The 15,505-nt window shown below is 36.9% G+C and overlaps 2 protein-coding genes across 4 annotated transcripts in view; one reads left to right on the forward strand and one right to left on the reverse strand.

The window, feature by feature from the left end:
- Positions 1-15,505, forward strand: part of LOC137015101 (zinc finger protein 271-like) — a 448,677-nt gene that overhangs the window by 221,244 nt on the left and 211,928 nt on the right. The window lies entirely within an intron of this gene.
- Positions 6,831-14,401, reverse strand: LOC137016625 (galactose-specific lectin nattectin-like). 3 transcript variants are annotated; one of them, XM_067380815.1, is made up of 8 exons: positions 14,318-14,396; positions 12,381-12,425; positions 9,824-9,909; positions 9,438-9,476; positions 8,475-8,554; positions 7,838-7,966; positions 7,284-7,392; positions 6,831-6,982 (listed from the first exon to the last, which is right to left on the reverse strand). In XM_067380815.1, exons 3-8 carry the CDS (start codon positions 9,879-9,881, stop codon positions 6,924-6,926), a joined length of 474 nt encoding a protein of 157 aa, XP_067236916.1. In that variant the 5' UTR covers positions 9,882-9,909; positions 12,381-12,425; positions 14,318-14,396; the 3' UTR covers positions 6,831-6,923. The 3 variants fall into 3 exon arrangements, with proteins under 3 accessions (XP_067236916.1, XP_067236915.1, XP_067236917.1); XM_067380814.1 differs by lacking the exon at positions 12,381-12,425 and having other exon boundaries at positions 14,318-14,401; XM_067380816.1 differs by lacking the exon at positions 12,381-12,425 and having other exon boundaries at positions 9,824-9,905.

Below are 15,505 nucleotides of genomic sequence, written 5' to 3' on the forward strand. Positions count from 1 at the left end.
GCTCAGAGACAGAATTGTGGCAAGGCACAGATTTGGCCATGGTTACAAAAAAATTCTGCTGCACTTAAGGTTCCTAAGAGCACAGTGGCCTCCATAATCCTTAAATGGAAGATGTTTGGGACAACCAGAACCCTTCCTAGAGCTGGCCGTCTGGCCAAACTGAGCTATCAGGGGAGAAGAGCCTTGGTGAGAGAGGTAAAGAAGAACCCAAAGATCATTGTGGCTGAGCTCCAAAGATGCAGTCGGGAGATGGGAGAAAGTTGTAGAAAGTCAACCATCACTGCAGCCCTCCACCAGTCGGGGCTTTATGGCAGAGTGGCCTGACGGAAGCCTCTCCTCAGAGCAGGACACATGAAAGCCCGCATGGAGTTTGCCAAGATGGTGAGAAATAAGATTCTCTGGTCTGATGAGACCAAGATAGAACTTTTTGGCCTTAATTCTAAGCGGTATGTGTGGAGAAAACCAGGCACTGCTCATCACCTGTCCAATACAGTCACAACAGTGAAGCATGGTGGTGGCAGCATCATGCTGTGGGGGTGTTTTTCAGCTGCAGGGACAGGACGACTGGTTGCAGTGGCTTCACAACAACCCTGTGACTGTTCTTGAACGGCCCAGCCAGAGCCCTGACTTAAACCCAATTGAGCATCTCTGGAGAGACCTAAAAATGGCTGTCCACCAACGTTTACCATCCAAGCTGACAGAACTGGAGAGGATCTGCAAGGAGGAATGGCAGAGGATCCCCAAATCCAGGTGTGAAAAACTTGTTGCATCTTTCCCAAAAAGACTCATGGCTGTATTAGATCAAAAGGGTGCTTCTGCTAAATACTGAGCAAAGGGTCTGAATACTTAGGACCATGTGATATTTCAGTTTTTCTTTTTTAATAAATCTGCAAAAATGTCAACAATTCTGTGTTTTTCTGTGTTTTTCTGAGGGGTGCTGTGTGTACATTAATGAGGAAAAAAAATGAACAAATGATTTTAGCAAATGGCTGCAATATAACAAAGAGTGAAAAATTTAAGGGGGTCTGAATACTTTCTGTACCCACTGTATATAATTTACAAGCCAACATATTTGCCTGTCCATACATAGAGCTGTCAGTGTCAGGATTCTGAGAAAGAAGGACATAGACGCAGGTGATATTATTTAACAAAAGACAAAACACAAGACAGGTGAGAACACAGTCCAAACATTAGGGCAGGAGAACAGGCTGGTCAGGGATGAGACAACTCCAGGCTCTCTGCTGACGGTGGAAACTTGACAGCGGCTCAAGGAACCAGAGGATTGGCATTGGTGAGATGAAACCAGCACTAGAGTGACTGAAGGACAGGAGAGTCAATGAGGGTGGAACAGGACACAGGAACCAACACACACACACACACACACACACACACACACACACACACACTGCACACTTTTAGGGACTTTTCCCATTCGAAGTTCACATTCGTTCATTCAAAGGATGTTACTGACAAACTGAGAAAGACTTGACTAGATGAGATGACTGGACACACTGTAATCACTGTATGCTTTATTTCTAGTGAGCTTTTTTTCTATGCCTTTTTTGCATAAAAAAATAAGACCCATGTTTAATTATATGCTGAAGTTAGCAAATCATTTTGTCATTTTTATATTTAAGTCATATATTTTGTCATTTATATTTGTCATTTTTTTATTTTAAGATTAATATATTCGTCTTACCAATAGCCTATAACTTACTCATTATTTATTATTTTATTTTTTTAATATTAGTATATTGCGCAACACTATCATAGGCTCCGATGCAGATCAGAATACTGGAGCCTTTTGAGTGACATGCAGATTCAACCGCAGGAGGGGCGGGACGGAAATATGCAAATTACTGACGATATCAGACAAGACATTGGAAGAACAAACTGTCACTCTAACTGCCACACCTTCTTTTAGAGCTTGTTGGCGCGAGAGATCCTTGCTCTGCATCGAAACATTTTGTGTGTGTGTGTGTGTGTGTGTGTGTGTGTGTGTGTGCGCGTGCGCACCAACTGAGAGTCGAAACTGACCGCGACTCGGTATTTTACACTTCAAGATATAATCAATGGAGCTGCATCAGCACACTATAGACAATTTATGTATCCAAAACAGTAAGAGTAGCAAAATATGCCTTTTCATTCCATAACATATAATAATAATAGTTATTTTTTACTGCGTTAAACAGAAAAAATCCAATTGTATGACTGGATTGCACATTAATTCGTTAGGTATAAATTAAAGGAAGAATTGCATACATTAGGCTACTGCTGAGAAAATCATATCTGAGATATATTAGATATTTTACATTTGCTCACTATCCTCCAAATCTCGAGAGCTGATGAAGATGCGCTGCTGTGAGCGGAATTATTCAGTAAACAGAGAGAGGGGAGTCTGACGCGTGATTGGACAGCGAGAATCCACTACATCATCAGTCATATATGGACATGTTTCTGCTCAGGGCAGTCTCGATTCACTCACAAGTGTCAGAACGCAACAGGTTACGCGCCGCGCGCCACTGATGCGCGTGCTTGCAGCCTACAAACACAGGCGATTTTATGCAAATGCAAAGTCACTGACAGACCTCAAGTGTTTGCCTTTCCTTGAGCAGTAATTATTTGTGTGATTAAGTGTTTTAGCCATCTGCAGTGTGTCTGACTATCAAACACAAGCAGAGGCGTCTGCAGGATTTTATCTCAGGATACGCACAGAAAAACGAAATTGCACTGATGGGCATTCTGTAGTTTTGGTGGGAACGATCTAATTGTGTACAAATCTACTGTCTCTTTTCTGTACCCACACAATCTGATGCACGTAATTGTTTAGATAGACGTTTCGTGGCTATTTTATTTATTTATTTATTTTTCTCCAGTCACTGAGCATATTTGTCCCCGAGCGCATATTTTCACTTTCAGTTCACGAATGTTTCACTTTACGAGTCGGCATGTTTGAACCCAGACCAGAACCATCAGAGAGCACATTTAAGAGGATTCGTTTCTCCAAGCACAATAGTTTTAGGTATTTTTGCAAATGTTTCAATCGAGTTTAGCTGTTTTAGAACTCATTTTGAGACTGTTTTTAAACGTTATCTGTAATTTTGTCGTGTGAGGAAAACTAAACTAGCCAATCTTTCACCCACAGCTACACATTTGACTTTACAACACACAAATGCTTAACTTTATTTATTCTCATTCTCTCTTGCTTTCTCAATATGTCCTGCCATGGGTGTATATATTAATAATCAATTTAAAAATTATGTTTAAAAAAAGCATTAATAAGCACTCTTTCATGGTACACACAGCTGCAGAAGTCACACAGATTCCAGAATATTCTACTGTATAATGAGTTTTAGACTATCTCATGTTCCCAAGCATCTGAAGTGGCATAAAAACAAGCTGAAATACATAGAAAACAAGACCATCAAACGTGTATTCAGCTGTCTTCAGAGGAGGAATCCAAAACCACAGATTCTCCAGTTTCTCTAAACAATTATTAAACCAGAACTAATCATATATGTAATTGATTATAATTCGTTGTAATTAATTCACAATATATGTTTAATTCCCCCTTGGGTCGTTATATGCATAATAATTAGTCATAAAGCTTTATGATTAATTATATTCATATTTTACCCATAAATTGATTAAATAACTGTACTTATCGCTACACTCATCTGTCGAGTAATAAAAACTCCTTAATCACCACAACGCTTTTACATTTCAAATCCATCAGTTCTCACCATCTAAAGCCGAGCTAATGTTGATTCTTGTTTTATTACGAGCTCTGTCGCGTTCTCTTTTCTCTAGCAGACTCTCCACTGTGTTTGTTTAAAACAGGCGATTCTCCAGAGGTTGGAGATTTAGCTGCTCCTGCTCCTAACCCTTCAACGCGTTTCTGTTCTATGGGTGACCGGGCTTTTTCTTGTTTTGCTCCCAAACTCTGGAATGCTTGGGTGCAATAATCTCAAGCTTTTGAACAAGTGCACTACCTCAAGGTGGTTTTGTTAATGTGAAAATAAACCTTATTGTCATGTCCGAGCCTTGTTATATTTATCTTTTGATGATTACAGGCCTGATTGCTCTAGCAGTTTTTTCCCTGTGGTATTGAATATCAATATCAGTATCGTAGGTAGAGTGTCAAAGTTAGAAATTCCAGTATTGTGACAACATGAAATTATACATATAATTCCTTAACACAGCATTGTCACGCACACAGAAGAGGACAGATGAGGTGAGCAGCAAACAAACAGTGCTTTATTGGAGGTATTAGAGAGCAGGTTAAAAGTGAACAGGTAAGAGGAAACAGTCACTGAATGGCAGATGGTGAACTTAGCTGGTGGTAATACAGTCCCTGTATTGCAGTGAAGACGGTGATGCAGGCTGAGTGGAGAATCCAGGGAAACGACACAAGGAACAGAAGACAGGAGATAAATCAGGATCACTGGTAAGTAGTGATGGCCGATTTCAAAACACTGCTTCATTAAGCTTTATGAATCTTTTGTTTCGAATCAGTGATTCGGAGTGTGTATCAAACTGCCAAAGTCATGTGATTTCAGTAAACGAAGCTTCATTGCGTCATCACGTCAACAGATTGAAATTGGTTCACCGGTAGAGGGCGATGATAAAGTGAAAGTGAAAAGAGGACGATTGAACAAGTGTCTATAGGGCTTTACCTGATCTCTGATCAGTTTTATACATTTGTAGATGTTTTAATTAGACATTAGAATAGTTAAAATGAATGATGGTAGTTATTAATCTCTTATTTGCCTGTTTATCTTGAGCCACTGAACAGAGAAACAAGCCTTGAACACTGATAAAAGAACACATATTATACACACAATCTATATTTAATCTTATTAGATGATTAGTTAATTCCATTTTATTGATTTTACTTTCAATAAAACTTTTGCAATACATTTGTAAAAGGTGTTTTTATGCATGTTTGGCCTGAGTTTTGTTGCATTTACACTGTTCTGACCACTAGGGGTCACCATGGAGACGGGTGTCAGATTGTTTCAAAGCCTCGACACATTACGACACATTTGCTTCAACTACTTCAGTGTTTCACGAAGCCTCGATCCGCCCATCACTAGCTAGAGTAACAGGTAGGGTCGTGAAGATTATCACACAAGTTGACGTACACTAGACATACTAATACACATCGACAGGACCAGACAAGGGAGTGCAGGAGAAGAGAGTCTTTATAGAGAGTGCAGGTAATGATGTGCAGGTGTGGATCAGGAGAAATGCTGGGAAATGTACTGTGGGAAAGGTGACTGAGCTGGTGGCTGATAAGCATGCATAGTAGGAATATTATTAGATACAAACATCTGGCTTTCACTTGTCCACATTGGGAGCTTAACCCTCTGGAGTCTGAGGCTGATTTGAGGCCTGGAGAAGTTTTGACATGCCCTGACATTTGTGCTTTTTGTCAAGAATAAAAAGCCCAAGTTCCTGGAGTTGAAGAAGTCATTCAAAATAAAAGTTTTGTTTTAAAGAGATCTGGCATCAAGTAGTGCAAACGTAGCTGGCGATGAAGCTGAAGTTGTTTGCACATTGGCCAACAGTCTTAACAGATGAATAGTCCAGAGAGCGGATGTGGTCAAGATTAATACCGCCCCTCATAGCCACTGGCTTGTTGGTACAGCGACGAGCAGTTGACCAAAATGACAGGATACAGTCAGAGGTGGGTAGTAACGAAGTAAATTTACTTTGTTACATTTACTTGAGTAGTTTTTTGGAAAATTTGTACTTTTTAGAGTAGATTTAAATGTGGGTACTTTTACTTTAACTTGAGTAGATTGTAGGGGTGGCACGGTACATGAAAACACACTCGAACTGTTCGGTTTGTTTGTCTCGGTGTGCATTTTGGAAAGCGGATATTTAGGAAAGTGCTGCGGCAAGTTTTTGTGCCATCTAGTGGTTTAGAGGAAAATAAAATCAAAGGCGCCTTTAGCCCCGTTCTACCCTACTTGTACTTTTACTTGAGTACAGGTTCTTGATACCACCTCAGGATACAGTTGTTAAGTGCACGGCTGGTATCGGACTTCTCGAATCCCCCGATGAACATAATGGGGTCGACGTGCAATTCCTAACTAAGTACAGTTTTTGTAAGTTTTTGAATTCAGACAAAAGGCTGAATTCAAGTTTAAAAGTTCATAGGCAGTATAGAAATACATCCTATTCGTGCCGATGCATTCGTCCACACGGACAAATCATAAAGGGTTAAATACAAATAAAAGTCCAGTTCATTAAAACAGTATAAAAATAAAATAAAAATCGCCAGAACCAACCCATCTACACAGACTGGCTCAGCGCGAGGCCAAATCACAGCAGAGAGGCAATCGACAGGACCGGGCAGCCTTCTGTCTATTTATTTTCCTATTATCACATTAATTTACTTATTCATTTATTCATTCATTTATTCATTTTTCATTTCTACAGGTTTTCTCCAGGATTCTGCGGTGAAAAGTAAAGGTATGAGGAGGAGCTCAGCGAGGGGACGAGGCGTGAGAGGACGCACTGGATGTTTTCGATTCAGCAATGCAACCAGCCTTCATATTTTAAATATTTAAACTAATGTAAATGATAACGTTTTATGAATCAGAAAGCCTGTTTTCAGACGTTTTCTGTAATCTACCTGATCAGAAGCATCATTTATTAAGAACATTTTACTGGGGCACGTTCAACGCTCCTGATGTGAAAAGAGAGAGACTGTAGAGTGATAATTATAAAATGATGTTTCACAGGTGTAACTGAGTAATTAACTTATCATTCACAAATAAATTAATAAAAATCTAAATCAAACAAACATAATTAAACTGTTTAACACATTTATTAGCCTCCATTGAACAGTTTTAATGGAAAGTAAATGAATCAAAGTAGCTTGTTTCTTCTACATTGATTCTTCACATGCTGGTTCAGTACGCACACACATAGGGCCTCTTGTAAGAACATCCCAAATCATTCCAGTTCCCATCTGTTGAAAGACAGAAAAAATAGTTTTTATCGTTTGTGTATTATGAAAAAATAAATACTGTTTATTTAGTATGGTAGACACAGAAATATTAGGATTTGATGTCTAGAAAACAATCAGCAACATGTTTTTTGTGATGAATGTTCATAAAACATTTTTAACTGTAATGAAAAGTTATTTTCTAGCTTCTGGATATACAGTATGACATGAAGCAGTATCTGCTAATCTTCTGATGGTCTAACACAATTCAGATTGACGGATCATTTATCATGTTATTTCATGAGCATTAAAAGATGTCACTTACTGTAAGAGTTCATCTCAAGGCAGTGCTCATAACTATGGTCATTGGGTTCTCCAGGAGACCATATTTGATAGGTCATTCTGGTTCCATCACTCCAGAGCCAATGTCCCTCCTGTGAACAGAAGAGAAAAAACAGCATTCTGTTTATGTCCACAGCTTTACATGGCTTAATTGTAACTTTAATTATCTAAAACATGATTCCTCATGAACCCTCACCCCACTTTAAACATCTCAGAAATCTGAACAGTATTGAAATTATTTCACAGAAAGGATATCAGTAAAGAATATGTAAGAAAGGGTTAAATCACTCAGTTATCTCTATCAGCCACACTATTTCACATCGAGTTTCACAATACAAACACTGGAGTTTGACATCATCATGGTGAGCGTCTCTCATGGCTGCCAATGCACTAAACTAACTGTTCTGAGGACCAAAAATAAATGATAATAACACATCTATGTTCATGCGTTTTGAAAAATGTATTAAATGAGTTTTAATGCAAATGTAAATGCCCAGTAGTACAGAAAGAATGATCAAAAAAAAAAAGAATGCATACAGCATAACGGCCTCCGATCCAGGCACGTGTTGTTGCATGAGTTGTTTGTCTAATCATCCTCTGTATAAACATGTACTCAGCATGGTTGTGTACAGAAGCAAGGTTCCCACTAAAGATCAAACACCAAAACTGTAAAGGTGGAGACATGAGCAAACACAAAGAACATGTTAATTTGAATTAATATTCCAAAATCTGTGACATGCCTTCAGTTACCATGGAAACAGTGTTTACTCGCTGTGCTGTTTATTTTTTGTTTATTATTTTACCCGTGAAATATAAAATCTGCCATTTGAGGTGGAACTATTTTTCTAGAAAAGGTTCTGGTTATACTGTATATAGATTAGATATAACTTCACATAGATACAGTTTTTAAGTGATCCTCTCATGATAACATGAAATGTGTTGTGTCTGTATTTTCAGACCATTATGATGTTTCAGTATTATCACAGTGATGTTTGTTCACATCCTGGAGCTCCACTGTCATTTCTTTACTGTTAACATATATTTTGTTTTTAACCTGAGGAACAAGTTGAAATGACTTTCCTATGATAACTGACAGGTGTCACAGATGTTTACAGAGTTAACCCAAGAATATTCTTATGATTTTATGTCATATCAGAAGCTGAATGTATCATACCTCGGCTGAAGACCATGTTTGAAGATCACTGAAAAACTTGAAGCATCTGCATCCATAGGCATACCATCCTGAAGCACAGGCTGTTAAAATTAAGTTTTGTTTGTTATTATGTTATTACCATTAATGACCTTTCATGAAATTAAATCAATAACTTTCATTTAAAGGTACACTATGTAACGTTTGGCCCTTTACCAGTTAAAAACAAAATGGCATGCAGCATTGTTTCAGTTGTGCTTTAGCTTTGCATGACTGTGGAGATGAAGGCGACGCTTCACAAAAGATGCTGTACAGTGAACTCTGTTAGAGAGCTACATATGGCAGTCTATCTGGTCCTGGAATTAAATACCTCAAAAATTCCTTAATCACCGTGTTGCTTTTACAACATTTCAGATCCCTCAGTTCTCCTCCATCTCCTAAAGCCGAGTTAATGTTGATTCTTGTTTTATTACGAGCTCTGTCATGTTCTCTTTTCTCTAACAGACTCTCCTCTGTTCAGTGTTTGTTTAAAATGGGCGATTCTCCAGAGGTTAGAGATTCAGCTGCTCCATCTCTTCCTTTCTTGCTCTTGTGACAGCTAACCTGTGCCACTCCCACACCAGACAACAACTTTTCTCTATTTACGGATGTGACGAGACATGCACAGGTGAGTGACAGGTCTAAAATATAAACACTTCTAATAGACTTACCATAGTGAATCATGTTTTGTAAGAAGGACTGAACATGTATTGACTCATTATTTAAATTTTGTTTATTTTGAACAAAAAAGCTACATAGTGTACCTTAAATAACAAAGGATTTAAAATCGTTTCCAAGATGCTCTTTAGATCATTTTTAAAGCATGCTGGAGAACATGATCATCAGGTGTTACACACACTTGTTAAGGTGGAGAAATGCACAGGTTTTGGACTTTTGTACTGTACTAGAATACACACTGACAAGACAAGAAGACAAGAGAAGACTTACGTTTACAATCTTTATTCTTTTCAACAGGACGCGTTTCCACTTAAAAAGAAAGAAATACACATTTTTAAAACAGAACTGCTAGCAGTAGTGCTACTACAACTACTAATACATATATACTGCAAATTAACAGGCATATTTTTAACAGGCATATATTGTCAAAATTAATAATATAATATCATTCATAAGAATTGACAACTTTAGCTGATATAATGATATAATTGTTGTTTTATTGTCTTAATATCATCATTATATTTCAAAGACAAACTCAGGTGCACATACTGTATTATATCATTCCTGCTTCTGATCAGTCATTACAGAGTACCAGATGTGCTTCAATTCATGTTAAAATAACAGTTCTGATGTGAGACGTGGAATAATAGTTTTACCTGAAGCATTCAAAGCGACCAGAAGACAGAGAGACAGATAGACAGTCCACAACGCCATCGTTTCTCAGAGAACACTGGAACTCTGACTAGATTTAAAACACAATTATACATAAATAATTATTACAAAGATTTGTATTTTTGTGACATGAACCAGTAGATCAATGTGTACAAACAATATTGTAATATTAATATTTTTTAGGAAATGAGCAATAGTCTTGCTAAATAAGACCTCGTCTGGGATCATTTGGAGCTCTTTGAAACTGCATTTAAAGTGCAATTTGGACCTTCAAGTCCACTATATGGAAAAAAATCCTGGAATGTTTTCCTCAAAAACTATAATTTCTTTTCAGCTGAAGAAAGAAGGACATAAACATCTTGGATGACATGGGGGTGAGTAAATTAACAGGAAATTTTAATTCTGAAGTGAAATAATCCTGTTTTCGAATCAGTGAATCGGAGCGTGTACACTCTAAAAACTAATTCAGGGGACCTTTAGTCATTACTTAAATATATATATATATATATATATATATATATATATATATATATATATATATATATATATATATATTGTAGTGAAATAAAAAATCAAGTTCTGAAATTCTGTTAGACTTTTTACTTGTAATTGTTATTTTATTTAGCTTGGATGACACACAAATTATGCCTAATGATTCGATATACTATCATGACTTGTCATAGTTTAACATTTTCAGTAAATCAAAAATGTATTTAATTTTAAGTTCTGTTAATGTGAAATACAATCTGATGACGTGTAAACGTGTTTCATTGTTTTGAGTTGTATGAACACTTCTTTTAACTGGGCTGGGATTTATATTTCCCATCAAGCTTTGCCCATGGCACTTGAAAGGGAGAGTAAAATTAAGTGTTATATAATGTTTTTTGCACAAGATTAATGGTAAGGGAGATTTAGCAGTAATTAGGGTTTTGTTATGCTAATTTAGAAGAGTTAATGTGTTAATGTGGGTTTTTGGAGAGTTACCATCATGGTGACAAGCGGTGCTTGGTAAGATCATGTTACTTAGAAATGCGTTTTATTGTGTCCACCTTACTTAAAACATTATGTTGGATCAACTTAAATAGTTGCATTCATGTTGACAATTATAAAGTTCATGTTACTTAGAAGTGTGTTTTTATTGTGGCAAAAAAATGTCTTCACCTTACTTAAAAATTATGTTGGATCAACTCAAAATATGGCTTTGAATTAATGTAATTCTTCCAATTGGCTTCAAATTCCAAGTTAAAAATTCTAGTGGAAAACGTTAACATATTTTTTTTTTGTTGAACCAATGTTTTATTTTTTAGAGCGTATCAAACTGCCAAAGTCATGTGATTTTAGTAAACGAGGCTTCATTACAGTGGTGTAACTGCAAGCTCATGAGGCAGGGGGGCCCGCAACGCACGTGTGCCCTGCCACATCACAAAATGTGACAAAGTGACTATATTAATACAAATATTGAGATAAATATAAATATTAATAAAACAATATAATTAGTGCCGAGATTTTTCACAGCAGCGAATAAATTCGCCTAATTTACTTGTGTACTGTAGTGGTCTAGTGGTAGAATTTTTGGCAAGCGTTTCTGAGGTTCTGGGTTCTAATCTAATCTAATGTTGCTTTTCTTTTTTTTCTCTCATTAAAACCAAAGGTGTTCATCAGTGATTGTACATCAAGAGCAAGGACACGTTGTGTGCATTTTGTTTTGTGCTTTTTCCAGAATGAAACGCAGCAACGAGCACTGGCCATGATTTCAGAAACAACACGTTCTAGCAGAAAGATCTCTTCTTATTTAACACATACAAACTTCTTATCGAATGTAGAAAAATGCAAACATTTTTTTAAAATGTTTTTTCTTTTAGGTACAATTATTCACTGAGTTTAAGTTCATTTTTGAGACGTTTCAGTTTCTCGCAGAGAGAGCTGAAAGCGCACCCTGTTTTCATTTATTTTATTTTACAAAAGTACAAGGATTTGTTGTTATTGTGAGCGTACACAAATAAAAGTAGACCATTTGTAGTCTTGCACTAATCTGTAGGCTATCGGCAAAAATGAGGGAAGGGCTATTTTAAGTTGTTTCTGTCACAAGGAAAAAATCCATCAGAACGCGCCGGCGCTTTCGTCAGCCAGAGGGATAAAAATGTAGCCAATTTTCATATTTATATTTAAATATTAGGCTATAGCCTAATATTATTTATTAAATTTCACATGTTGATTATGAACAGTGACAGATGGGCAATGTCGGGAGACATGCAGCGGGTCAGACATGAGTTTGACCACTTCATTACATTTTGTTTTATAGTAAGTCTTTCTTTAAAGTGAATTTCATTTTGTAGAAATTGTATCTTAATTTCAAACAGTGTTTCAACAACTAATTGCCTATATTTAATAAATAGAAAGAAAACCCAAGAACGTCGGGTGTGGAATGGATTGAAGTGCGTAACAAATGAACCCATGTTTATGTGGCCTTTAAATAAGGCTGAAGCAATAGACGTCTTTCTGTTTTTATTAAATTTCTGTACACATATATAATTTACAAACCAACATATTTGCCTGTCCATACATAGGGCTGTCTCTGTCAGGATTCTGAGAAGGAAGGACACAGACACAGGTGATTTTTTTTAAACAAAAGACAAAACACAAGACAGATGAGAACACAGTCCAAACATTAGGGCAGGAGAACAGGCTGGTCAGGGATGAGAAACTCCAGGCTCTCTGCCGACGGTGGAAACTTGACAGCGGCTCAAGGAACCAGAGGATTTGCATTGGGCGCAGGGTAGGAACCAACACAAGACACACACACTACAAGACTCAAAAAGACAAAGAAATAAAACAAGACTGCAACATTGCAGGAAACTAAATCCAGCACTGACTGACAAGATCTGTGAGAAACACATGCACACAATGAACTCAACAAACCAGCAAAGACATGAGGGAAGGAAGCACGATATAACGGGAGCAGAGCACATGAGGAACAGCTGAACACAATCAGGCCAACGAGAACGCGACCCTTGCGCTAATTTTGAGTATAACTCAATAACGTGATATGCTGTATTATCTGCATTTATTATTTATTACTATATGAATAAGTGTTACGGTGTGGCATGAAAACAAAACTAAACAGAGCATTGAAACAGGAAATGAAGTAAACAGAAAAGAGTGTCAAAATAAGGGTCCACATAACAGAACATAAACCTGACAATAAGCTCATTAGGCTATCGTTATGTGTAACAGTTAGTTCCAAACCTTGAATCTCACTCGACGAGAGGCTTTCTGCTGATATTTCTCCAGTATCAGCAATGCTTGCCTTTGTGTGATCTAGAGAGACTCACTCAGTGCAGTTACATTGGGACTGTCTTTGAGCAAATCATCAAAGCGTTCATTCAAAGATAGATGTAATGAAACAAGGTGTTGATTATTTTAACTTTCATCTCCACTTCACAAGGGTCAGCTGAGCTGTATTATTACCAGTTTCAATGGCATTGATTCACTGCACTGACCAACACTGATGACATTCATGCAATAACATTGAATACATTCACACAGGCAATAACGTATGGAGCCCCGCACATGATCATTCACTAAACCGTGTGCACAATGTTCCCTCGTCTGAATGATTAACAGATTTACAACACACATACTGTTTAATAACATTTTATGAAAATTAAATTTAGCATTGAAGAAAAGTAGATTTGTGTTATGCTGTCAATAATAGTTCTTAGAGAGAAAATCAGAATTGGCAAAAATCAGCACTGGCAGGTCACACTTACAAAAAAACATCTCAATCGGCCAAGATAACTGCAATCTGTGCATCTAATTAATCCATAACTGCTTCTCAATCAAAACATAAGAAGTACAAAAGTCTATAAAATTGTAACAAATATTTTCAATTGTCTCTAATCAAGCAGATTTGTACTTTATATGCACCAACAGTTCTCGTGTTACTGCATCACTCCAGCAGCTAATGCAATCCACGGGAAAAAGCAAAAAACTCTTAAAGTGTGGAACACGGGTCAAAGTTCACAAAAACAGTGATTACATCCTTTAACCGAATTAAGCCCTGATAAACTTCATTGAGGTAACCTTCTCAACATGACTCAACACACACTTCTACGTGCAACAGCCTCAACGCCCGTCAAAAATAAAAGTCTTCCAAAAATAATCACTTTTCAAAATGACTTAATCACGTTCTGGATCTTGCATCATCGATGAGGTGTATCCTCCAACATTAGCTACTGTTGAATGCATTAAAACATGTTAAGCACTTCTGCATTGAGCATTTTAGCATCATTAATTCACCGAACAACATAAAACATAATCTATATTCTGAATAACCAAATAATAAAATAAAATCTAAGCTCTGTTCTGGGAATGTTCCAACAGAACTAATATTCCCAAAATGCCCCACAAATCAAAAATGACTAAATGGGTTTTAGTCGGCTAAAAGTGAAATAAATGTAAATGTAGTAAATTCAAACCTCAGGAAATGTGCTCCGAACAGCAAACTGAGTGTTTCTGCTGGATAGTATATCAGAGATGTGTCTTGTTTTCTTGAACTCTTGATGTATTCTTCTTCCACTACATTGTGGGCTTAAATAAGTGTACTCATGTTACGTAAGATGCGTGTCAGCCAATCAGAAAGGATCTGCATGTTACTGAGATATCTGATCTCTCTAAATCACATGACTCTCAGAAAAAACACCACAGAAGTAATACCACAATTGTTCAAAGCCATGTATTTCATCTTTCAGTTGTCTACTTTAATCATTATCTAATAATTTGCAAAGGTATCATTGTGTAATGATTTTACTTGTTGAGGCATATGACTATTAACTAATTGTTAAGTAATAAGTAATATTAGTAGGGTTGTCAACCATAATCATAACCACAATGATAAATTACTTAATAATGAGCTGGAAGCTGAAATACATGTCTTTGACCCATTAACACATTAATTTACACTATTAGTAAGGAATTGATACCTGATGACACTTTTACTAATTAGAAATTAACATTGTACATAATTCATTAATCACCAGATATACTAAACAGGGTAAATTAGCATGAGAATGCAATTCCAAACAATTTTCCAAAGCTGTTAGTAAATCTGTTTCAGACCACGGATACTCCCACCCACGCCGGTCCCGTTTGGGATGTTGATTCTCAGTTGATATCAGCAGAAAACAAGTTAGAAAGCTGATTCTGATCGTGCACGTGTGAATCTTTTACTCCAGATTCATGCATTAAACACACAGACTTCATTCAGTTATTTCTCATTTTGAGTCACACTAAACAAGCCATTGATCAGGACATGGACAGTCTCTTTAACAAATAAAGATCTGAAGGTAAATGTGGCTTGAACCAATTGCAAACATGACATGCAGTCAACTCTCTAAAATTTGTTGGGTTATTTATTTATTTATTTTTACCCATGTTCTGTCTTCTTCTAGCACTCTTGCTCTTCTTCACTGTAGTCTTCGTCTATCTCATCTCTGTTGGTGATTTCAACACATTTTCTTCACCCTGTGTATCCTCTCGATAAGCTCTGTTGTTGGTTACAAAACATTAAATTCAGGAACCTAACCTTCAAAACTTTTGCTCATCTCATGCTGAGTCAAGTCAAATACATTTGTTTCTACATTAACACCATTTTAAGGATTGCAGGT

Source organism: Chanodichthys erythropterus, chromosome 3 (assembly GCF_024489055.1).
Source record: "Chanodichthys erythropterus isolate Z2021 chromosome 3, ASM2448905v1, whole genome shotgun sequence".
Classification (NCBI taxonomy): Eukaryota; Metazoa; Chordata; class Actinopteri; order Cypriniformes; family Xenocyprididae; genus Chanodichthys; species Chanodichthys erythropterus.